Genomic DNA, 26765 nt, shown 5'->3' on the forward strand with positions numbered 1-26765 from the left:
TAAGAAGGTAACTTTTTAAATGTATATGATCCCTTGTTGAAAAGAAATGCAACTGGAAATGCAACCTGTAAAAAAAAAAAATGCAACAAATTAGCAAGAATGCCTTTCAAAATTGAAACCTTCAAGCATTTGCATATGCATCAAATTAAGTACACGAGCACAAACCATGAAGTAAACTTGCTACATGATTTCAGTGGCCATTGGATCTATAGAAAAATGAAAGGACATTATTCTTTGGGTGATTAGCTGGAACTTAGACCTCCATTTCTATTTTCAATCAAAATATAATTTAAGAGTCTTGTTGCCTAATCTTTTTAACAAGTTTTAGGCCCCTTACATCTTTGTATAAGACTCTTGATTTGAAATTTTTAGAAATTTGAATAAGACTATTGATTTGAAAATTTTAGGTCACTTATATCTTTGTATTCTGAGCTGCCCATAAATATTTAGTAAAATAAATTGCCCAACTCAAACATAATTTTAACATACACACAGTCCCACCTTTCATTTGGCTTAGATCATAGTTCTTGTAGAAAAGACTTAACATGGTTTTAACATGCACACAATTCATGCATGAGGTGGAAGAGGAAGTCCAAAACCAACATGGATGCTCCATCTCATTCATGAAGACCACAAAAGAAGATGATATAACAAATCAAAATAATCTATTCTTCCCATTATCTTCGGTTTCTTCTATTTTTTCTTCACAATGGGTTTAGTCATGGACACACAATGTGAAACATGTACTAATCACATTTTTTAGGACATTAACAACATAACAATATGAAAAATGCACATCACTAAAACAAATTGAAAGGAAAACAAAAGTGATAACTTGAATGGGCAGTCAAACATGTGCAAACTAATAGCTTAAAGCAATGCTGCATATTAGTATGGAAGTCAGCTTTTACTTTGATGGGCACAAACATGGACACACAAATTGTCCATTTCGCTCATTAATTCCTTCAAACAGTTGATTGGTACAACAAAAAAAATAAAAACATTTGACCCACGATTTAGAGAAAAAAATTTCCAAACAAAAAAACTAAACACAACAGAAAACACAACTCAGTGTAGAAAACCCACACAACGTCACTGTATTGGGGAAGCAAAAAGAAGGGTTTGACCGAAAACTTATCGTGATGGAGGCAACTATTGACTCACATATTAGGGATGTAGGCACAGATCGAGGCTATGAAAGGGAAGTTCTTGTCATGAGGGGGGGATGGCTATGGATACGGGTGTAAACTGATGGTATCGGTGCGATTTTGGTGCAATACTAAAACCGCACCGACAACTACTACATACTGATAGAACCAACCAAAACTGTAAAGGGGGAGAAAATCGGTGACGTAAGTTTCTGCGTGATGTGCGAATGGCTGGAAACTGGAAATGAAGGTGTGAGTCGGTGGAGTCGTGATCGTGCGATGAGAGAGGGAGGTAGCTCGGCGTCGCATTGAGAGAGAGAGAGAGATAGAGTAAAATGAAGAAGAAGAGATGGAGGATTAAACCTAAACTAAAACGATGCCATTTGGTGTATTAAACCAAACAATGTCGTTTCTATTTAAATTTTTTTGTCTAAACGGTTTGTATAAAACAATGCTGTTTTAAGTGAAATGACATCGTTTTACTTAAATAATATATATATATTATATCGGCTAGTTCGTTGGTTTGAACCAGGTTCAAATTGAGACCAAATCGGTCGGTGTCGATTTCTTTAAATTCCCATTGATTCCAGCCGGTTCCATTGGTTCTTGTACCAACCTAGCTATGGAAGTGAGAGAAGGAGAGAGGTAGTTAGACGGTAGAGAGGTGACAGAGCAAAGAGGGTTTTCCCAAGAGAAGAGATTGAACATTTTCTTTGCGTATAGGAGAGGACGAGGGAGAAGACGAGAGAGACTTTTCTCTACATGTAGGGGAAGACGAAGGGGCAGCTGAGAGAGAGAGAGCTATCTTTGTGTGTAGGAGAAGAGTTTGCATTTCGGAGGAAAATAGATTGGGCAACGATGGAATTGGGTGTAAAACCGTGACATGGCGACCATACCGAGTTTGCCATGTCAGGTGTGTAGTGTTGGAGTAAAAAATCGACATAGGAGTAGATTTACACTTTTTTCAAGAAAAATTATTCTCATCAGTCATTATTCACTACCCTACGCATCACACCTTATGAAAAGATCAGTGCTACTCTACCGCTCAAAGTAGCTCTCTCATTTTGACCACTAGGCCAAAATGTTCTTTATATTTTTTTTAAAATTTTTTTATTTATATTTTTTTTATCATTTTAAAACATTTTTAAAAATATATAAAAAAATATCAATACACTAATAGTTATTTCTTTAACTATTAAATAAAAAATTAAAAAAAATTAAAATACATGATGTGTCAAAATGAGTGGACAATTTGAGTGGACAAAGTAGTATTTTTTTATGAAAAAATCTCACATACTATGAAAAAAGTTATAAATATTGAATGTGAGAGTAAATAATAGCTGACGCATAAGATCATTTTTCTCCCAACATACTGTATGTTTCTTTCCGACGAGGCAAAACTCCACGGGTCACACCAACGTGGAGCTATAAGGACAGCTGCAGCTAACGTGCGCTGCGAAATTCCGGCTATCTAACCTACACCCTCCGTCCAATTTTCCTCTTCCAGTTTGTTTCGCGAGAAAACAAAAGAAAAGAAAAGGAGAGGAAACGCCCTGACCGAGAGAGAGAGAGAGAGAGAGAGAGAGATCTTCTCTTTCTCAACTATGGCTGTCAGAGCCACGCTCTCACGATTCCCAATCGATCCGGACGCACATGAAGGGTCGGGCCTGCCCTGGGGTGTGACGGTCACGCCCTTCGCGGTCAAGGACGAGAACGGTCAGCCTCCAGCCTACGGATCTGATGGCCATCTCTTACCGAGGTGCGAGAATTGCTGGGCCTACTTCAACACCTACTGCGAGCTAGAGCAATGGTCCTGGACTTGCTCGCTCTGTGGGACCCTCAATGGGCTGTCCTCCGAGGTCATTGCTCGTTATTCTCGCCCCCAGTCTTGCCCAGAGATGATGTCCTCCTTTATAGATCTTGAGCTTCCCGGTTAGTTGTTTTCTTTGTTTGACAGCCGAGAAAATTTCGGGGAAAGGAAAAGAAAATGAAGTAAAATTTTTTGTAGTTCTTTAGTTGATATCCTTGGACGCATTAGAGCTTAAATTGACCCTGAGATTTCAGAATTTAGAATTTTTTGCTCCTTAAATTGACCACTTTTTTCGGGTGTTATGCCTTCAAATATACACATGTATGCATATACATACAAACACATATTAATTAGTTCGGTTTCATGTCATAGTAGTGGTCATTGTTTCTATTTGCAGCGGGAGGGCCGGAGGAGGAGGCCACGCAAGCTCGTCCGGTCTATGTTGCAGCTGTGGATTTGTCATGTAAGATTACAATTTAATAGCTTCACGTTCTTGATTTAATTACTTGAGTTAAACAGAATGACACTTCGTTACTTTGTTAAATAGTTAAAATTGCGATGTATCCTTGCATGTACAAATAGGAATGCTTTAGTTGAAATGTTGTTTGGGGACACTGCATTTTCTGTAACTAGTTGGGATGGTTGAGCTATGGATAAGGTGGGGTTTTGTTTACTCGGGCTTATGTGTCCAGTTTTTTTTTTTTGAGATAATGCTTGTTCTGTCAATAGTGAAATCTGGCATACCATTTGTTTTAAAAATTTGTACTAGAAACTAATGTGCTTTGATTCAGAGGGCGCCCCCAACCCCAACCCCACCCCCCCCCCCCCTCCCGAATGATCTCCTGGTGCTTTTGTCAGTAGCATGAACTAAGGTAATTTGAGTTGCTGTTATAAGAGTGACCTGAACTCATTGAAAAGTAATTGAAGGATTTAAGATGTTAAGAAAGAAGTATTTGTTGTTTTAATGTAATAAAGCTTTGATAATAAATATGATGTTGTTTTTTTTATTTTCTAAAAATTTATTGTAGGTTTTATTTGAAAAACTAAAACAATGAGTTGAGTTGTAACGCCCCAATAGAAGGGTCAAACCACATGACCTATACTTCAAAAGGACTAGTCAATGATATAATTTGAGCCTCATTGGAACCATATAAAGTTCAAGAACTTCTCATTCCCAAGCAATGTGGGATCCCATACACCATTTACCCTTATCTTTATCATATGGGGTATCGCAATCTACTTCTCTTAAATTTCCGACATCCTCGTCGGGCCTGTTCGTTGTAGGTGGCACGGCTCAAATCCCAGATTTCTGGTTGTGATAGACTCTGATACCATTTGTAACGCCCCAATGGAAGGCCCAAACCATATGGCCTATATTCCAAAAGGACTAGTCAATGATACAATTGGAGTCTTATTGGAACCTTATAAAGTTCAAGAACTTCTCATTCTCAAGCAATGTGGGATCCCATACACTATTTATCCTTATCCTTATCATATGAGATATCACATGAGTTGACAAAGAAGGGATGGCCATAACCCCTGAACTTATTGAAAAAGTAATAGAAGGATTTAAGACATTAAGAAAGAAGCATTGTTAATTTAATTTTATAAAACTTTGGATAATTAATAAGATCTTGCTGTTTTAATTTACAAAAATTTTATTTTAGTTTTTTATTTCTTAAAATTGAAAAACTAAAACAATGATAGAAGAGTTGAGTTGAGCCGTGTAGCTCAAGTTTTATTGAGTCTCAAACTAAACTTGAGCTTTGTTTCAGTATAGCAACCACAACTTGCATGAAGGTTTGATTACAGTCCTTTTAGAGAGTAACTGTCAATTTGGTGCTAGTTTATGGGGGAAAGTGAATTTATACAAAGTTGAAACAAATGCAAACACTTTTAAGAGTGAAGATTTAGGCCCCCGTTTGGATGTTGAGATGAGATTATCTCATCTCAACATCCAAACAACACTCAAACACAAACACTTTCAATTTCAACTTTTTTATCTAATCATTACAACTTTCCCAAACTCCCAAACAAAACACAAAAAAAAAAAAAAAAAAATTCAACTTTTTCAAATCCCAAAATAAAAATTATATTAAAATAAAAATATTTTTTTTCAACTTTTTCTCTCTCATTTCCCAAAACTCCATCAAACATCTTAACTCAAACCATTTCACTACTATTCACAGATTTCTCATCTCATCTCAACATTCAAACGAGGCCTCAAGATATACGTAATCCTAATCTATTGTTTGAGAGAACAATTGCCAAGAAGATTGAATAAGTGGAAAATGGAGCAGAGAAAATAGAAGGGATGGAAAGGATGTGGGAAAGAAGGATGTGCTAGTGTCATCATAGTTCTCACCAACAAAGAAAAGTCTTAAAACCCAATCTTTTTATCTAATGTCAATGATGCCACTCAAAAAGTGAGTAATTTTAGTACTTCAACCAATAATGTAGGCAGCAAGAAGCTGAAGTCAAAACCTGGAATTGTTTGAATTATGGTCTGATGTGGGCCTTGTTCCTGCACAAACTCATAGTCTATCGAGTTTTAGTCTTATTCTTGTATTTATTTACATTAGGAAGTCAGTGGTCTATACTTATAAAAAAAAAGGAAGTCGGTGGTTTAGTTTTCATAATTTTAACATTTCAGAGGTAATCTGGTAATTTCTTGTTTTGATCGAATGGGCTGCTTCAGTCTTCATACTTGTCTTTTCTCCATTTCACTCTTTTAATATGTAGTATTTTTTTATTATCAAAATGACCTAAAAAGCCCCAAGTCCTTAAACGTCAAACCCCTTCTAAGAAGCATTCAAGAACTTATCAAAAACCTAATCTTGTGCAAAATTTCTTAAGATCCTTCATATCAAAGTGGACTATTCCCGTTTCAAAAGCAGGAGATTAATATGCTAGACTTGATGCTAAGTGGACCAAATCAAAGCGGACAAATGGGCCAACATGGCCTTGGAATGCTTATTGGATCTGCTTGCTCCATCATTGCACAGGGTTGAAAATTTAAAGTGTGTGCATACGTGGTTTTTCTTTCATATTTTCATTTTCCTCTGTCTATGCCTCTTACGAGTCATATTTTTTTTATCGGATGCTCCCAGTCAAATTTTAAACATGTCTAGAATGGCTGAAATATTTTCATTAATGAAGTTGTAAATCCTTTCATAAAGTTATTTTGAGGCTTTTATACTGTAAATGCTTTTGTGGTTATTGTGAAAGACAACTTATCATTTAATTCTACCAAATTTAACTGCAGCGTCTGAGGAATTTCTGGAACTGACGAAAAGTGCACTGCTGGCAGCTTTGGAAGGTTGATAATGGCTGAATAAAAATAATTTTTGATGTCTTTCCTGCTTGAACTCTGTTCTTTGAAGGCTGAATTTTGTCTCTTATTTTGTATTGCAGCTCTTGGACCTGGTTCATTGTTTGGGCTTGCTACCTTCAGCCACAAACTAGGGTTGTATGATGTTCAAGGACCTATACCAGTTGTAAAGAATGTTCTAATTCCACCTGATTCGGAGGGAACCCTGCCAATTGAGCTTGAAGATGTCATGCCTTTGCTACAATTCTTGGCTCCAGTATGCCTGTTACGGGGTTTATCACTTATTTTTTCTTTGTCTGTGTGTGCATGATTTTCTGAGTTACCAAAATCGTGTCTAGGTAATAACTTAAATTTAGTTATTCTTTAAATTGAGCAACTTTGGTCCAGGTTGAAACCTGCAAGGACCGTATTGCATCTGCGCTTGAAACACTTAGACCTACAACTTCATGGGAGAGAACCACAGCATCAGGTCAAGGAATGGATGGTGTTTTGATGGGTGGACGGGGTTTTGGGGTGGCAATGGAAGCCCTTTTCAATTATCTTGGATCAGAATATGGAAGCACATTTGCACTAGGTATGTGGGATTGTTGAATTTTTTATTAGATTATTAAATACATCTTTTCCCATTAGCTTAAATTTTTTGGACAATTGGTGAATTAATATAGTAACAAAGGAATGATCCTAATTCGAACCCTGACTCTACCTTTTACCTTTTGGTTAAAAATGTTCGACATGTTGGATCCATTAATTAAGGGGAGAGTTTGACCCTCACTAAGGGCATGTTTGGGAAATGAGATGAGATGAGAATTCTATGAATAGTAGTGACTAGTGAAATAGGTTGTGAATAGTAGTGAAATAGTTTGAGTTAAGATGTTTTATTGGGTTTTGGGAAAGGAGAGTAAAAATTGAATAAAAATATTATAAAGTTAAAAAATTGTTTGAATATAATTTTTGTTTTGAAATTTAAAAAAGTTATATTGTTTTTTGTGCTTTGTTTGGAAGTCTGGGAAAGTTGTAAATATTAGGTAATAATTAGATGAAAGAGTTGAAGATTTGAAATTGAAAGTGTTTTGTGTTTGAGTGATGTTTGGGGGAAATTATGAGAAGTTTTGAGATGAGATGAGATGTCACTTCCCAAATATGGCCTAAGAGAGTGTTGAAATGTTAACTAATTGGTTAAAGACACCTCTTTCGATTAGTTTAAAATATTGGGCATTGGTGAGTTAGCAGTGATGGTATCAAACCTCATCTTGCTTTAATTTTTTTAAGATTTTATAGAACACAAAGCTCTTGCTTAAGCACGCCATGTACTTTCAAAGATAATTAATTCAATGTAGTTCTAAAAAAGATAATTCATTACATATGCATTGTAACAATTGAACATAATTGCAGCTAGAATCTTTGCCTTTCTATCTGGCCCTCCGGATTATGGAGCTGGGCAGCTGGACACAAGGCGGTATGGCGAGCAATATGCTAGTAAAGGAGAGGATGCCGACCGTGCTTTACTTCCTGAGCAGACACCTTTCTACAAAGATCTGGTAATGTGGCTGAACTTTTTATTGTAATCTTCCAGACTATACTTTTGGGTAATGTAAGTGTTGACATATCTTTTGCAGGCTGCTGTTGCTGTTCAAGCAGGTGTTTGTGTGGACATATTTGCTGTCACAAATGAGTATACCGATTTAGCATCCCTGAAGTTCCTTAGTATTGAAAGTGGCGGCTCATTGTTTTTATATTCAAATAGTGATGATTCCACCCTTCCTCAAGACATGTGAGTATTGAACGCTAGAATTTAATGTTGGGTTTCGTATGTGTTTTAAAAATGCTGTTAAATGCCCAATCTCATTAGATAGGATCTTTTGATAATTCTAAATTGCAGGAGCGATGAGATGGATGCACTAACACCTATAGTACACATACTGCACATGTTTTCTTGGGAAAATTAATGTACTTGCATTGTTTTCAATCTTTATAAGATAATGAAATGATAGGATGGATGCATGTTTCCATAATTCAAATTTTAATTAATAGGCCAAAAATGATTTGAATGGATCATACATGATCATATTGTGACATGTTCATTGTCCAGGTACCGTATGCTAAGTCGACCATATGCATTTGGTTGTATACTGCGACTGAGGACATCTTCTGAATTCAAACCTGGCAATTCTGTAAGTATGCCATGTATTTTAAAATGCAATGAAACTTTTTACAATTTGCTTAGCTTTTATTATTATTATTATAATTGCAATTATCATCATCATTTGTTGTTGTTGTTTTTATTGTTATTATTTTTTGCAGTATGGTCATTTCTTCCCAGATCCACAGTATGAAAATGTTCAGCACATTATTTGCTGTGATTCTTATGCCACATATGCTTATGACTTTGAATTTGCCAATAATGTAGGATTTTCAAGGTACATATTTACTTTTCAGTATGTATCATTACTTTTATTTTCTGTGCTGATATTAATTATTATGTTATAATTAGTAGGCATGGCAATTGAAAGAGGTGGGAAGTCTTATTGACAATTGAAATGATTCTTCTCATCATCCAAGCAGTTGAAGTCTGTCAGTTCATGTAGATATTAGCATGTTGTCATTGCTTTTTTGGTGTAAAATGTTGCACTGTATGTAGACACATGCCACACCCACACACAGGTACACATACACACATAGAGATGCTTGTACATGGACAGACATGACCCTGCATCCAAACAAACACCAACAAGAACTAATCACAAAATGTTGTAGTCACCAATTAAATGAGTTTTAGATAGAAACATCTCACCGACCAATCATTCCCATATCAACATCATTAATTTTAATCTCAAAATGCCATGATCGAAAATAAAACGCAATTTCCTGTAACGATCCAAGAAAGGCCTAAACTTCTTCTGTCCAGGTGATGTGGGATCCCATTTCATCATATAGGTGTCATGGTTCAAATCCAGCACTTCTGGTTGTGTTTAGTTCTGATAGCATTTGTAACTACCCAAGAAACGCCCAAGCCACATTTGGGCCCATACTTTAAAAGGACTTGTCAATGTTATAATAGTCCCTTGGAATAATTTATTAAAGGCTTGAACTTCTTTTTCAAACAATGTGGGATCCCATTCATCACCTTCCTACACACAATTAAGGGTATTACACAGCTATTTCTTTAACATTACTCCATCTAGGAGAAACTTTTTTATTTTTTAAATTTTATGGTCTTAAAAAAATCCTAATCTCGTCTCCCTTTGTGCAAATTCAGATTCTTAAATTCTTACGTTATTAATATACTACACTTTGTTCAGTATTTTTAACTTTTTTATTCTGAAACTACCCATTAATGTCCTAACCGATCTAGAAATTCAGATGGAGAAAAATTTGCTACTAAATGCATGCCTCCAGATTATTTAGAAGTGTGAAAAATTGCTAATCATGTGCTTCTCCTTAGATAATATGTTTGTATGGTGCTTGGCTTTCTTTCAGGAAATTTTAAAGAATTATTATGTTTCTGTTTTGAACTTCAAAAGAAAAGGGGTGGCAGTTATAGTGATCAATTATTGTTTGGGTGCTTTAAGATGAGAGCACAAGTGTGCCAATAGGCTGGAATTTTTGAATGCCCCCCACCAAAAACAAATTGGTATATCATACTCTTGGTCATATGAGATTGTAGGGTCCTGAATAAGATTGCTTCTGTAATGCATTGGAAAGCTGTTGCTTCATTCATGGTACGGTTCTTTCCATTATGGCTCAAATTTTATTATTTTGCAGACATGGATCAGAAATGCCTACGCTACAGATTGCATTTCAATATACAGTTGTTGTGCCCCCTGAAGAACTTTCAAATTCAGAATTGAGTTCTGCAACTAGGTAAGATTGGTCCTACCTAGTGGGTCCTCAGCAGCTAAATAGAATTTATTTTAATTAAGAATGTTGTTTTTTTTTTCTCTCTCTTTAGTGTTTTCTCTCCGCACACTTTTTCTCCTTCACTTTCACGATTGGTGATCTGCCGGTGAACATTGCTGGAATTAATTTTCTGTAGCTGTTTTTTGAGTTTTTCAGCAGTGACGATGGGCTTGATTAAACATTTATTAATAGAGACGAGTTTTTATTTTTTTATTTTATTTTATTTTATTATCATTGGAAGGGTGATAATATCTTTGTATCACTGAGAAGAACAGGAAGTTTACTAAGGAGTTGGTCCTCAGCTTTGCCAGCGCTTGTTGGCTTTTGAATACAATGGTAGAAGCTCATTCTCGCAGGGAAAGAAAGAGAGTTTTGCAAGATGTATCTCAATGGTGCTAAGGCATTGTTTGCTCACGTTCTGATGATTTTGGAAGATTCCTAGAAGTTACAGACTATGGTGGCAGTGGGTGGCTAGGTCTTCTAGAGATCCCAGCAGGCATGGATGGAAGGGGATGGGAGAGCATTTCCATGGAGATGAAGCACGTTCTGTCCATGCATATCTTGGCAAACCAGACACCAACGTTGGCTCCAAAACTGGACATAATGACAGGTAAGGGGAAGGAGATGGGGAAGCAAGTTTAGCCTTATGCAGAGGCTATGATGGGTGGCGCATGGAAATGGGCGGTAGTGATTGGTGGTATGGGTCACTTCTTGGTGCTACAGGTAAAAGCAAACGACAAAAAGGGACATGCAGAGAGCACCACTGTTGTAGAGAAGGTTGGTCGAGGAACTATACCCGAAACATGTATCTCGAAATGGGTTGGTCAGAAATGGGTTGATCTGGAATGGGCCTAAATCCCTCAGGCCTGATAGAGGAAAAGGAATTAAAGGCAAAAAGAAGGTGGGTATGGGCCGGATGTGTCTAACTTGCTCAACCAAAATGAAATGGAGGCTAAAACGTGGGCTTGTTTTTGAAAAAGGGCTCTACGTCCAATCTTGGGCCAATAGCAATGCCGATACAACATCGGCCAGGGTTTGTTGTGCCGGTGACGTCTGGGCATGTTTTTGGCAACATTTGCTATGGAGAACTTGCGTCGCCAATAGCTGCGACTGGGGATTTTACAAAGATGGGGATATTGATTGATGTGACACTCTGAACCACCGGGAGGGCCACTGTGCTCTAGGGTGGCACAAACTTGTGTGCCGGAGGTTTCTGGGTTGTTCTCGCCACCATGGCAGCAACGGTGATGTCCCTGGCATCGGAAACCTTACTCTATTTCGAGATGCCTGTAGACGAGGGGGTGGATCTGTTGCTGAGAGGTCTTGAACACTGTGGGATGCCACAGAAAGTTGTGCCGGCGACTTCAGTGTTGACGACTGACCTCTGCGTTGTGTAGATCACTATACCGACTCCGGGAAACGTCACAAAAGCCGAAAAAGAGCTGTCTTATGAATCTAAGAGGGCAGATTTAGTGGGGGAGGATGAAACGGATGGATCTCTGGATTTATATGAGCCTAGTAAGGGAGGGGAGAGCGTAGGGAGGGTCAAGACTTTTGTTGAGGGGGAAGAACCTATTCCTTCAAACTTGTTTCACCCTAGTGTATCAGATTGGGTCATTCAGAAAGTTATGGAAATTAAGTATTGTGTAGAAATTACATGTGAGTGTTTTGAAGATGAATTTCTGACACTACTCACAGCTATTGAGGTTGGATATGCACAATCCAAATATGATCCATCCCTTAACTTGGCTAAAAAAGGAGAAAGAGAGATCAAGCAACTTACGCGGGCCATGAAAGATGAAAGTGGGGGAAAAGAGCTTGAACCGGAGGCGTCTCAAGGGGAGGGGTAAGATGGTTGCTTTATAGAGCCAAAAATAATATCATGGAATATAAGGCGGCTGAATGAGTATGATAAACGGTTCTAAGTCAGAAACTTACTTCGTCAATGGAATGGTGATATTATTTGCTTACAAGAGACCAAATTGGAATTCATCACAAGGGAATTAGTTCGGAGTTTATGGAGAGATCAACATGTAGGGTGGTCGTACTTGCCATCCAAAGGTGCATCCGGTGGTGCCCTAATTATGTTTGATAAAAGGATGGTGGAAAGGGTGGAGAAATGTGTGGGTGAGTTCACTCTGGCTTGCTCTTTTATGAATGTAGAAGACGGTTTCCAGCGGGCATTCAGTGGAATTTATTGCCCTAATGTTGATTCGGAGAGAAGGTCATTGTGGGAAGAATTGGCGGGACTTCTTAGCTTGTGGGAGTTACCAAGCTACATATGGTGTGACTTCAATGTAACTCACTTCTCGAGTGAAAGATCGGGTGGGTCCCACATCACTCCCACCATGAGGGAGTTATCTGATTTCATTTCAGAATAGGAGCTTATGGATATTCCATTAATTGGATGTACGTTTACTTGGTCCAACAATTGAGAATTCCCATCTAGGTCAAAGGAGATTACCCAAGTTATGCTCTGATCACTTCCCTATCATCCTAGATTGTGGAGGCATCTAAGGGGGCAGAAGGTATTTTAAATTTGAGAATATTTTTTTTGATAAGTAAAAAAAAAAAAAAATCAAAAAATGTGGCTTATCTGATGGTTTTGTAGACATGGTTAGACAATAGTGGTCTTCCTACAATTTCCAAGGCTCTCCAAGTTTCATAATGGCAAGAAAGTTAAAAGCGCTGAAATAGGATTTGAAGCAATGGAATGAAAACAAGTTTTTGGTAATGTGATGCAACATAGGCACTCTCTTTTGGAAGAGCTACAGGGTCTGTAGGGGGAGAGGGATGCAAGAACTCTCTTTGAATCTGAGAGAACCTGCAAAAGCTAGGTATTCACAGAACTTGAAAGAGTAACGTTCCTGGAGGAGATCTCTTGGCGACAAAAATCAAAGGTGCTATGGCTCAAGGAGGGAGATAAGTGCACGAAGTTCTTCAATAGGGTGGCTAATTCTCATAAAAGGAATAACGCTATTGATATGTTGATGGTAGATGGTAGATGGCGCAATGTCCTCGGATCAACTAGTCATCAAGAATTACATCATGCAATATTACCAACACCTCCTATTTGAACAACACACTTGGCGACCGAAAGTGGATGGTTTGACTTTTTCAGCATTAGATCTGAAGTGCGCAAGGTGGCTAGAGAGGCCTTTTGAGGAGAATGAAGTGGGTAAAGTAATCCTTGACATAGCTAGTGACAAGGCTCTAGGCCCTAACGGTTTTACCATGCGTTTCTGTTGGAAAATCAGAAAGATATAGCAGTAATTATCAAGATTGTATAGTTACCAAGCTTGTATAGATACCAAGTTTGTATAGCTATAAATTAGGCAGTAATTAGTCAGTGATTATAAATTAGGAATGTATCTTTATTAGGTAAACTAATTAGTTATTCTTTTCCCAGTTTAGATTTCTTGAGGTTCCTATAAGAAGGAAATTTGTTTAAGTTAAAAATAATATAAGGAAATTATTCCCAAAGTATTTTATAGTTGGTATCAGAGATAGGTTTCGATCTTGTGACTTGTGGGTTATGGGCCCACCACGCTTCTGCTGCGCATTTGAAAAGTCATCAAGGGCAACCTTATGTAGGTTTTCAAGATTTTCTTACTAATGCCAATTTTGAAAAAAGCCTTAATGCTACTTTCCTAGCACTCATTTCCAAAAAGGTGGGGTCTATGGATGTTAGAGACTATCGCCCCATTAGCCTTGTGAATGAGATTTACAAGATCCTTTCTAAAGTGTTAGTGAATCGATTGAGTACGACGATGGAAAATGTAATTTTGAAGCCACAAAACACCTTTGTCAAAGGTAGACAAATCCTAGATTTGGTCTTGATTGCAAATGAAGTTTTGGATGGAGGACTCAAATCTAGAGAACCCAAATTACTTTGCAAATTAGACACGGAGAAAGCGTATGATCACGTCAATTGAAAGTTCATACTTTATTTACTTGCAATATGTGGCTTTGGGGAGAAATAGTAGAAATGGGTAGAGTTTTGCATTTCTACAGTTCGATTATTTACCTTGGTAAATGGCTCTCCGGTGGATTTCTTTGACTCCTCCCGTGGTTTGAGAAAGGGAGATCCGCTCTCTCCTTTACTTGTTTTATCCGTCATAGAAGCTCTTAGTAAGATGATTGTGGGTCTTGTGAAAGACAACTTTCACTATGGGCTTTTGGTATGGAATGGTGATTATGGTTCCATGGATATTTCTCACCTTCTTTTTGCTGACTATACTCTTTTATCTTTTGTGGAGCAAATTTCGGGCATATCCAATCTTTGAGGGCTCTACTTCTTAGTTTCGAAGTTGTCTTGGGCTTGAGAGTAAAGTCTGAATTGGTGTCTGTGGCGGTTGTTCTTGGTGCAGAGCATTTAGCCTCTCTATTGGAATGTAAGATATCATCTTTACCGCTGAAGTATCTTGGCTTACCATTGGGTGCTCCCTTTAAATCAGAGAGGATTTGGAATGGCGTGGTTGAAAAGGTGGAGCGCAGCTTGTCTTTTTGGAAGAGGTTGTATTTGTTTAAAGGTGGTAGACTCATTTTGATTAAAAGCAGTCTATCTAACTTACCCACTTATTTTATGTCCTTGTTCTCGCTCCCCACAAAGGTTGCCAACCGCATAGAGAAGTTACAACGAGACTTCTTGTAGAGTGGATTGGGGGAGGAGTTCAAATTTCACTTGGTTAATTGGTCACTAGTATGTACCCCAATTTTTGGGGGTGGTCTGGAGATTCGTAACTTGATGAAATTCAACCAAACCCTTTTGGGTAAATAGTTGTTGAGGTACCAAAACAAAAAGGAGGCCCTATGGAATTCCATTATAGATTCACAATTTGGGGAGGATGGTGCTCGAATGAGGTAGGTGGCACATATGGGGTGGGTTTATGGAAATACATTAGGAAACACTAGGAGATTTTCTGAAGACATGAACATATTGTGATGGGTGATGGCTCTCGTGTCAAATTTTGGTATGACAACTGGTGGGGTGAATGTAGCCTCCAAGACATCTTCCCTGCCATTTTTGAGATTGCACGAGAAAAAGGATGCAGTGATGGCCTCTTTTCTAGTGGCTGCCCTCAATGGAATGTAGAACTCATTAGGGCAACCCAAGACTGGGAGATGGAGACGATCACAGAGTTCTATGAGGCATTGTACTCCCTATGCATGACAAATGGTACCAGAGATAAGATGATCTGGAGCCCTTCCAAGAAAGGTAAATTCACAGTCAGATCATTTTACCAAAATCTAACAAGCCCTAGAATGACCAAGTTCTCATGGAAGAGTATATGGCAGACAAAAGCTCATTCAAAAGCAATTTTTTTTGTATGGACAACATCTCTGGACAAGATCCTCACCACAAATAATTTAAGGAAGCGTCGGGTAATGATGTTGGACTGGTGTTGTACGTGTAAGAAGAATGGTGAATTAGTAAATCATTTGTTTCTACATTGCGAGGTTGCAAGGTGGCCATGATCGTGTGGGATGATTTTTTTTTGTGAGAATTGGATTATTATGGGTCATGCCTCTTAGTCTGGTGGATTTCCTTGCAAGCTGGAGAGACCTCCGCGACAACTCACAAGTGGCAATGATTTGGAGAATGATTTCTATATGTATGTGTTGGTGCATTTGGCGGAAGAGAAATGATAAAAGCTTCAAAGACCGCGAGAGAACAATGGATGAGCTTAAAGTTCTGTTTTTAAAACTTTGTTCTTATGGGCGGGGTTTATTGTCTGTAATGGGCTAATTGTCCATGATCTTCTACTTTCGATTGTAAACTTTAATTAGGTTATTCTCATGTATACTCCCTATGTACTCGGGCTTTGCCTACTTCTATGAATAAAACTTCTTGATTACCTATATATATAAAACAAAAAAAAAGATTGGTCCTAGTGAGCAGATGTTGAACAATTGATATACTTGTGTGTCTTGTTGTTTTGGATGAATGGACCAAACATCTAACCTATTTACTGATGCTTATCAGTTTTAGTTAATGCAGTGTGCTTCCATTTACTTACATAAAAACAGTTAATGCTAATTAGATAAATTACTTAATTTCTTAGGTAGGCATCTACCACCTGCAAACCTTATCTTTGATTGTGATCCATGTTTCTCCTGTCAGCTGAGCCTCGATGGTGTTTCTTCTTGATCTTGTGGTGCATGCCTTTAGCAAATCCCTCTTGAATACCAAGTTGCAGAACCCTAAGGCTGCATGTTAACTTTTTTGATGATTTACAAGACATTCTGACATATAGAGGGGGCAAGATGGCAAAGCTAGTTATCTCATGATCATCCTTAATAAAGCATTACTTTGCCTCTTCATTTTTACGTTCGTCTTTTTCTACACTGCCTAGTTGGACTAAAAGTTGAAATTGCTGGGTGGCTTCAGACTATTCCTATTATTTTTCATTGCTTCCCTTGATATTAGTCAATATTGATTATTACATCATGCTGGGAAGACACATTGGAGCACGAGGAGATTTGTGATTGGATTTGAGGAAAGAATCCAATTATTTTCTTCTCTTTTCTTTTTCTTTTTCTTTTTTTTTTTTTTTTTTTTTTTGTAAACAAGATTTTATTGATCATATGAATAGACAATAGCCCAAGTATACGGGACTTATACAACTGCAGCGCCCATGCCTTCTAGTTAAGGGATACAAGAAATTCGTGAAAGTTCATGCCACTTTTTTTTTTTTTTTTTTTTTTTTTTTTTTTTTTTTTTATGAGTAAAAGTTAAACTTTATTGATAGGAAAAGGCATAGCCCAAGTGCATAGGGAGTATACACAGAATATGCCTAAGTACCACTGAGCACTAGTGAGAGATAAGCAAATTATGAGAACTGTCCTCATTACCAATAATGACTTAAGCCCAAAAAATAATGTATTATAAAAGAATCTCTTCAGCTCATCCAAGGAATGCTCCCAATCTTCAAAATACCTCTTATTTCTCTCCATCCACAAATACCACATAATACAGTGGTAATGTAGACATTTCCCCTAATACCTGTCCAGCAGTTAAAAATATCCATAACTCTTCCAGGCCTGGTTAAGGATCTCATGACACAAAAACCGAGCCATCTCACAATGTAACAATAGATGATCCATGGATTCCCCATTTTTCTTTACACAAGAAGCACCAATCCATAATGATATGACCACGTTTCCTCAAATTGTCAATGGTGAGGATTCTCCCAAGGGATGCAGTCCATATAAAGAAAGCAATCTTAATAGGGTCCCTACAATTCCAAATAGCCTTCTAAGGAAAGCAATGATCATTAGAGAATCCTAAGAGGCCCTTATAATAGGAACGAACGGAGAACCTCTTACTCCCATCAGGAGTGCAAATCATCCTATCCTCCATTACATTGCCAAACGACATTGCATACAATGAGTCAAAAAATTCAGCAAACGTTCCAAGTTTCCAATCATGAGCCGCTCTCAAAAAACTGACATTCCAATGGAAAGAACCATTGGAAGACACCAACAAGTCAGCCACCACGGCATCTTTGTCACTAGAAATCTGGTTAGGAGTGGGAAAAACATCCTTAAGAGCCCTTGCACCACATCAAACATCATGCCAAAAATAAACACCATAACCTCTTCCAGCCGCAAATCTGAAAAAGTCGGAGAACCACTCCTATCCAGAACAAATATTTTTCCACAACCCCACACCATATGCCCCCTGACTTCATTAGAACACCAACCCCCCTAATACTCCCATATTTTGAATCTACTCTCCACAAACCTTCCCCTTCTTTGTGATATCTCCACAACCATTTCCCCAAAAGTGTTTTATTGATGATCCTCGGCACCCCCAAACCACCACAAGGTACCGGAGAACAAACATTATCCCAACCTACAAGATGAAAATTGGCTTCCTCCCCAAAGAAAATTACGTAAAGTTTTCTCAATACGAGAGGCTACACCTGCAGGTAATAGAAATTAAGAAGGAAAGTATGTAGGGAGGTTAGATAAAATACTTTTGATAAGAGTAATTTATCATCTTGTAGTAAGATGAGAATTTTTCTGGATAGGAGTCCAGAAAATTTTTTTTATTTTTGATGAGAATTTTTGGTTTTAGATGAAAGTTTAAAATATTATTTTTTAATATTATTATTGTTTTGAGATTTGTTAAGATTTGAAAAAGTTGAATTATTTATTATATTTTGTGTGAAAATTTGAAAAAGTTGTAATGATGAGATAAGATGATATGAGAGTTTTGTGTCTCATCCCACTTACCAAACCTATCCTTAATCTACCACCCTTTGACAGATAAATTCTTTTCCAAGCTGCCAACCTATCAATTTTTTCTAACACACCCTCCCAAATAGATTTTGTCTTGAAAGCAAACCCTAACGAAAGACCAAGATATTTCAAAGGAAGCAAAGAAACCTTATAGGCCAAAATGTTTCCCTAGCCATGAACATTATTCACTATATCCTCAAAAACCATTTCAGACTTCAAAAGATTCACCTTCAGGCCTGAAATAGCTTCAAAACAAAACAATAGAGCCCTCAAATATTGAATATGACCACGGTCCGGCTCACAAAAAAGTAAAGTATCATCAGCAAAGAGAAAGTGTGAAATATTAACTCCTCCCACTAAAAAACCAGAAAGAAAACCTCCATTAATAGCTGCTCTCAACATATGACTGAGTGTACAAGAACCTTAGAGAGTATCTTGCACACCACATTAACGAGACTAATGGGTCGAAATCCTTCACCTTCACTGCACCAACTCTCCTAGGGATAAGAGCAATAAAAGTTGCATTAAGATTTTTTTCGAATTTTCCAAAAGAATAAAGTTCGTGAAAAACCTTCATAATATCCTCACCAACACCATCCCAACAACCATGGTAGAAAGCCATAGAGAACCCATCCGGACCCAGGGGTTTATCCTTAGCCATCCCACGACACCTGAAAAACCTCATCTACCTTAAAAGGTCTTTCCAACCAAATAGAGCTTGATTGATCGATAGTCTCGAAGGGCAAGCCATCAAGTTTGGGTCTCCAAGGGAATTTTACTGTAAGAAGATCTTCATAGAAGTTGACAATATGGCTCTTAATAGCATCATGATCCGAGCAAAACCTATCCATCAACTTGAAGCATCTCAATAGCATTGTTCCTACGATGAGAATTAATTAGCCACCCTATGGAAGAATTAGTACATCTATCCTGTTCTTTCAACCAAAGGGTCTGTAATTTTTGTCTCCACGAGATTTCTTCTATTAAAAGCACATTTTGAAGCTCCGTAACGATAGATAGTTTACTGCAAGATTCCTCCACAGATAGAGGAGCGCACACCTCCCTACCCTCCAAACCTATAAATCCTAAAAAATGGACTGTTTTTTACTATCAATATGTCCAAAGACATTTGCATTCCACGTCTTCAAATCCTTCTTCAATGCTTTGATTTTCTCAACTAGAATAAAACTTGGTGAGCCCTCTTAAGAGATACAAGGACCACCACAACCTTACTTTCTCCACAAAACCTTCAAATTTCAGCCACATATTTTCAAACTTGAAATATCTATTACCCTCATGAATGCCCCACAATCTAGTACGATTGGGAAATGGTCCGAACAAACCCTAGCTAATCTCTTTTGAAGCTAAGTAGAGTAGTGAGCCTCCCATGAGGGAGACACCAAAAATCTGTCCAAACGACCAAGCCTGATTATTGGACCACGTGTGCATACCACCGACAAGTGGTAGATCCACCAAATCCATATCAAAGATAAATTTAGAAAACTCATTCATTGCAAGACTTTGCCGAACTTCTCCCGATCTTTCACTAGGGAATCGAGTGATATTAAAGTCACCACCAATACACCAAGGTAAGTTCCACTAACTGCCCAAACAAGCAAACTCATCCCATAAATCCTTCCCATTACTGTCCACATTTGACTCATACACACCAACAAAAGCTCAACTAAAACCATCCACCACATTCTTAAAACAAACCACCGTATAATTTCCAGTACACTCCTCAATAGACTCAACCAACCTCGTATCCCACATAAAAAGAATACCCCCGGACACTCCATTGGAAGCAAGGTACACCCAACCCACAAACGGACAGCCCCAAAGACTAGTAATGATGCTTCGATCAATGAAGTTAACCTTGGTTTCCTGCAAACAAACAATATCCATTTTCCAATGATGTAAAAGATTCTTGACCCAAAGATGCCTATTGGGATCATTAAGACCCCAAATATTCCAAGAAAGGATTTTAGGCTTCATGGGAAGATTCAACCTTTCCCTTAGATCTTCGTAAGGGAATAATGGAATAAAGTATTGAAAAAGAAAGTTCCTAAGCTCATCAATTGGCCGCTCTCGATTTTAAAAAATTCTTTCATTCCTCTCCCTCCAAATACATTACCAAAGGCATATTAGGACCATTCATATTGCTGCAATCTGAGAGCTTCCCTAAAAGCCTCTCTAGGAAGCTAGAAGTTCGATCAACTTGTTTCCCTAAAAGCCTCTCTAGGAAGCTAGAAGATCGATCAACTTTCTTGGCATCGCCCAAGCTAATCCCACCTGAGCAAAGAATTCATTCCACAAGCTTATGGCAATCTCACAATGAAGTAGTAGATGTTCAATGGACTTCCCACTCTTTGCATATGCAAGACTAATCTATGACAATGATTCGACGTTTCCTTAAATTGTCTAGTGTTAGGATCTTCCCCAAGGAAGCTGTCCATATAAAGAAGATTTCCTTTATGTGTGCTTTGTCTTCCAAATACTCTTTCATGGGAATGGGTTTGCATTATGCGTATTCGTTGCTTGGTAGAAAGAGTGGATGGTGAACTTCCCTTTCTTAGAGAAGCGCCAAGAAATCTTATCTTCAAATCCTCCCCTCATACAAGTAGAGTACACTCAATCATAGAATTCTGAAAAAGTATCAACTTCCCAATCTTGGGCATCTCTAAACAATGTAACATTCCATAGGGGAGTGCGGTTGGATAGAACTAAAAGGTCTGCAATCGAGGCTTCTTTCATTCTTGCTATACCATAGAATTCTGGATAACCTTCATTGAGTGCCCTATTGCCACACTATAGGTCGTGCCATAATTTGATTTTGGATCCATCACCCACCTCAAAGTGGGTGTTTCTAAAATATGTATCACATCCTCTTCTTATATGCTTCCAAAGCCCATCCCATATAGCCCACTCACCTCATTCGAACACCATCCTTCCCTGTTCTTGGTGGTATCTCGAAAGCCATTTACCCAACAAAGCCTTGTTAAAATCCTGGATATTCCGGATACCTAATCCTCCATATTAAATAGGGGAGAATACCGTGGCCCATTTTATCAAGTGAAACTTAAACTCATCATTCATCCCACCCCATAGGAAATACTGTTGAAGTTTCTCCATGTGATGAGCCACCTTGGTGGGGAGCGGAATTAAGGATAAGAAGTAGGTCAGCAAGTTGGAGAGGGTACTTTTAATTAAAGTGAGCCTACTACCGTTGGGTAAATACGTCCTCTTCCAACTAGCCAATTGCCAATTTCCGCTCCATTTTTCCTAGCACATCATCCCAAATTTATTCTGATTTGAACGGAGCACCCAAAGGGAGACCAAGATATTTCATAGGCAAGTGAGATATCTTCCATCTCAAAATGGAGCCCATACTCTCCACATTATGAACATTAGGAACTACTTCTAATTTGGCCAAGTTCACCTTCAATCCTGAAACGGCTTCAAAGCATAGAAAAAGAGCCCTTAAGACTCGATATTATCATGCCTAGCCCCACAAAAGATTAGTGTAATCGGAAAATAAGAGATGGTATATGTTGAGTGAACTGATACTTGAGAATCGTGAATTGGGATAGAAAACCACCCTCCACGATACTTGAGATCATCTTACTCAAAGCTTCCATCATAAAAACAAATGTTAGCGGGGATAAAGGGTCACCTAGTCTCAAGTCTTGGGAACTTTTGAAGAAACCCATTTGTGTGCCATTCACCAAGATAGTGCAGCAAGCTGCAGGATACAATGTTTGATCCATGAACACCATTTTGTACCAAAGCCACATCTCTTGAGCATTTAAATCAAGAATCTCCAATTGACTAGGTCATGAGCCTTTTTCATATCAAGGTTGCATACAAGCCCCGACACTCGCGACTTGAGTTTGCTATCGAAGCGTTCATTGGCAATAAGCACCGAGTCAATAATTTGCCTAACTCTAACAAAGGCGTTTTGAGGCTTTGATATTAACTTCTTCACCTACAAGCTCAATCTATTCACCAAGACTTTCAAAAGGATATTGTACACAAGGAAGAATCCAATTCTTAATAGCATTCTCTACAATTTGTTATGTTATTTACTCTTTAGACTGTTAAAATTTGGCTCCACTCAATATAATTGTTGCCTTATGTGGTCACCACATCATTTGTTCCTGTTGTTCTCATATTTATTTCTTGTTATCCAATATTTCTTCCAAAGGCTTGCTTGTTAGGGCTGCTACCCGCCCTAAACGGGCTTATAGTCCCCTCACCCGTCCCCTACCCCTGCCTAGGGGGTGGTAGTTTCTGCCCCCGCACTCGTCCTCCTCGCCTCTGCCAAGACCCCATCTGCTCTGTTGGTGGGCAATTAGCACATCCTATTGTTCAGCCACCAGCTGCACATCCATGTCGTCGATCTACAGACAGAGAAGAAGAAGAGAGGTGGAAAAGCATATAGACGGAGAAGAAGAAGAAGAAGAAGAAGAAGAAGAAAGATGGTGAAGAAGAAGAAAACAAACGGAGAAGAAGTAGACAAACAGAGATGGAGAAGAAGAAGAAGAAGACACACGAAGAAGAAGACAGACAAAGAAAAAGAAGATAGACTAGCAGGCAGCTGGGACTTAGGGAGGACTCGAGGAGAAGAAAGTGACGGGCTAGGTTTAGGGTTTTTTGGTTTTTAGTATATATATATTTAATAAAGCAGGCAAGCGGGTAGAACACAGGCGGGCTAAAGCCCAATCCCCACCCCCACCCGCATGTTTTAATTTTTTTTTTTATATAATCTGCCCGCTTGCCCTGGGTAATGGGCGGATTTTCTGCTCGTTACCCCTAGGGGCCGGGAGGGCCGGATTCTGGGGGTCTGCCGCCCAGCCCCATTGCTTATAATGATATCTCTCTAAGAAATTTGCTTCATGCAATGAGTGTTAATGCAGATCCAAGCATTCCCTTAAGCGACGACTAAGGATTCGAACTTTGCAATATGGAACCGCACAAAATATCAATGAACTTTATGACAGTGTTGACCCTGAAGCAGTTCTATCATTACTTGTTCACAAGGTAAATTTCTTAATCCTCTCCCCTACCCCTGGATGACGTTATTTCCAAACTTCCATTTCATATTATTGCAGGAGGAAAATATGAAGGACAATTTATCCCACCCACTTGTGCTGTTGCTTTCAAGTAATTAAATGAACATCAATGCTCAAGTATATGATATTTTTGGTTCTTTTAACAAGAATGATTTGTTCATAAATTGCGTTAACTTTACGTATTAAAAAAAAAAAATTGCGTTAACTTAGATGGCTTATTGAATACAGAAATATTTTTCATTAGGAAATAACTGCAAGCTTTGTTCCCTTTAACTGGTTGATATCCTTGATATCCTACTATAATGCTCAGAGTATGGATTTGGAGACACTTCTGAAAAAAAAAATGGTTTTGGTGATGTTTTCTATCCTTATTTTTTTCTTTTTCTTTCTGTCTTCTTTATTTTCTTCCCCCTTTTTTCAGTTTGTGTGTGTTTTGGGCGGGGGCTTAAATGCAAGAAAGCATTTGGGAATGTTGCTTTTATTTCTATCGGTGCCAGTCAAGGAAAAGCTGAAATTCTTGCTGTGGTTGATCAGTAGACACCACTCCTAAGTGGATGCATTTCTGACAACTTCCTGTCGTTTAGTCTTTAGTTTTATGCCATCTCACCTAAGGTTGCAACATGTTTATCCACCTATTGCCTTAAAGCATTGGAATGTACTTTGAAGAGAACAAGTTACCCACTACAGGAAAATCATTATCGGCTGGAATCAATTGATAAATCAGGGGCTACCGGAGTCAATGAGCATTTTGGATTTATTTCTAGTAATTGGCTCAACCTACTTAAATTTTATAAAACAAGTTGAAGGAAATCTGAAATTCTTGATAGATAAACAACACATTATCCCAACGTTTTGGTGGACTATGGTTACCAGTTGTATATGACCACGTCCCTCAAACCATTTTTTTTTTCTCTGGTATTTAAACTTTCCTCGGTTCTGTTTGTTTTAGCAGCATTACAAATATTTTGAGAATTACTATAAGACTGCCAAAGAGTTTTTTGGGTCCTCTTTTTCCCCCATCCTCTCTTTTCATTCAACATTCTCAGCAGTTGTTGACTGACACATATTATTTGCCCTGTAGGTTATATTGGCCTCTTTGGAGCAAGGAGTTAGGGAGGGCAGGATGTTGCTCCACGATTGGCTAGTAATCCTCACAGCTCAATATAATGATGCTTATAAGCTCGTTCAGTACAAGAATGGAAATTCAGTCACTGGTCAGATGGATTTTACGTTCTCACAATGCCCACAACTGCAGCCTTTACCGCGATTAGTTTTTGCTTTGCTTCGAAATCCACTTCTACGTTTTCATGAAGAAGGTGTTCACCCAGACTACCGGATCTACTTGCAATGCCTTTTCAGGTAATTGATGCTCGTATTGAATTGGAACAGCTTTGTAAACTTGGGTATTTGAAAACTCTCATCTAATCATTACAACTTTCCTAACTTCCAATACAAAATAAAATAAACAATTCAACTTTTTCAAATCCCAAAACAAAAATAATATTAAAAAATATATTCTAATAATATTTTATTCAACTTTTTAACTTTAATCTCATTTCATCTCATCTCATCTCCGAAAACAAACGAGCCTTTAGATGTCCTTACAATATTTTTATTTAGTGTGACCAGAGATCTTTTTTTGTTTTTTCTGATAAGTAGTGTGACCAGAGATCTATGTTGAAGTTAGGAATATGTTGGAACTTTTTTTTTATTTCTGCTGCTCCATTTATACTTGCGAATGTTGCAACTCCTACCTTTGAGAATTAGATGTGCAATTTTCTGTCCCTTAATTCAATTCATTTTCTAAAATTTGTGTTGCAGTGCATTGGAACCAAGTTCCCTTCACCGTGCTGTGTATCCGGTGCTGGTTTCATATTCTACTCCAGATAAACAAGCATATCCACGGCACTCATTGAATCGTGCTGCACTGATTACCAGTGGTAGTCCTATATTTTTCCTTGATGCATTCACAACTCTTATTGTGTTTTATTCTTCAACGGCAGACCCTGCACTTCCTTTTCCTCCACCTCATGACTGTAAGTCCATTATTTTATTTTGTTGCTGCTTTCCTAGCAAGGTGATACTGCTCAGGATTCAATTGTCATCGTGCTTCACTTTTTCAATACAAAATGATGTGTCAGGTTTGTTGCGGACGTCCATTAACAAATTGAAGCAAGACAGATGTATCACTCCCAAACTCATATTTATAAGGGGAGGGCAGGAAGATGCCACAGTTTTTGAGAACTATCTTATTGAGGAACAGGACGTTGATGGAAGTGGCCACACAAGTGTCATGGGTTTTGTTTCCTTCCTAGAAGATATTACCCACAGCGTGTTGGAATACATGAAGTAGAAGACAAGTACCTGAAACCGAATCACAAAATAACCAGCATAGGAAAAGGTACAACTTATACAATCTTGCTGGGCGCTAAAATCTGACAAGGAATTGATTGAATCTTGATTTGAACCGCTGTCAGGTGAATCGAGACTCGCAAGTTTTATACTAATCATGGAGACTAGTGGTGGTGATTATCATTCACTCTTTCTACCAATTGGAAACTCTCCTTATGCAAATTTTGTAGCACATTACAACGAGCCACATACTGACTTTTGTACAGCAAAGTGGCAGCATTGAGATTTGTCTGCTTTTATTAAATATAAATACTAGTTGAATCAAACAAGCCAAGACTAGTTGCTTTTCAACAGTTGTCTGTTTTCTTTTTTCGCAAATGCTTGGGAATAATAGCAGTCATTTCGTTGATGACTGTACGCAACACATTCTCATGCATGTAACCCTAATCCCACGTGAACTCGCTCTACCTTTGATTTATGCCAATATACCATGATACGCTTATGGGTTTTAATACATATAATGAAGCAAATGATCACTATTTACCTAAGGCAAATCACTATTTACCTAAGGAAGGTAGAGACCAAGGGAGCTAGTGTTTTGAAGCCCTAATTTTGTGCAGCTTGAAAACTGGTTAAGGGCCCCGTTGGACCACTCTGACTCTTACTTTGATTCACTGCTTTGACCTCTGACTCCAACTCGAACTTGGATATTATACATATGTTATAAAAATATGTCTTTATCTCTATATTGATCATATCCTAATATAGTTATATAATTATATAACTAAAACTTATATAGTTAAATTCAATAATGTTCTTGTACTATAATATACTTATACTATAATAAAGATAAATTAAATTGACTAATAATAATTTAATATATGTAAACAATGAACATCATATACTAC

The 26765-nt window shown here is 38.0% G+C and overlaps 1 protein-coding gene across 1 annotated transcript; it reads left to right on the top strand.

Moving 5' to 3' along the window:
• Nucleotides 1-2603: 2603 nt before the first annotated feature.
• LOC121238410 (protein transport protein sec24) lies at nucleotides 2604-26183 on the top strand. The gene is made up of 14 exons (XM_041135259.1): nucleotides 2604-3080; nucleotides 3356-3421; nucleotides 6224-6277; nucleotides 6373-6545; nucleotides 6677-6863; nucleotides 7682-7827; nucleotides 7906-8060; nucleotides 8379-8460; nucleotides 8591-8706; nucleotides 10052-10150; nucleotides 23350-23473; nucleotides 24587-24864; nucleotides 25327-25541; nucleotides 25647-26183. Exons 1-14 carry the CDS (start codon nucleotides 2753-2755, stop codon nucleotides 25856-25858), a joined length of 2235 nt encoding a protein of 744 aa, XP_040991193.1. The 5' UTR covers nucleotides 2604-2752; the 3' UTR covers nucleotides 25859-26183.
• The last annotated feature ends 582 nt before the right edge of the window (nucleotides 26184-26765 follow it).

Source organism: Juglans microcarpa x Juglans regia, chromosome 7D, assembly GCF_004785595.1.
Source record: "Juglans microcarpa x Juglans regia isolate MS1-56 chromosome 7D, Jm3101_v1.0, whole genome shotgun sequence".
Classification (NCBI taxonomy): domain Eukaryota; kingdom Viridiplantae; phylum Streptophyta; class Magnoliopsida; order Fagales; family Juglandaceae; genus Juglans; species Juglans microcarpa x Juglans regia.

Excerpts from the sequence above, each read along its gene's own strand:
- LOC121238410 (XM_041135259.1), top strand. The coding sequence starts at position 2,753 with ATGGCTGTCAGAGCCACGCTCTCACGATTCCCAATCGATCCGGACGCA. Across the intron at positions 3,081-3,355 it reads TATAGATCTTGAGCTTCCCG|CGGGAGGGCCGGAGGAGGAG; the intron begins GTTAGTTGTTTT and ends TTCTATTTGCAG. Across the intron at positions 10,151-23,349 it reads GAATTGAGTTCTGCAACTAG|ATCCAAGCATTCCCTTAAGC; the intron begins GTAAGATTGGTC and ends GTGTTAATGCAG.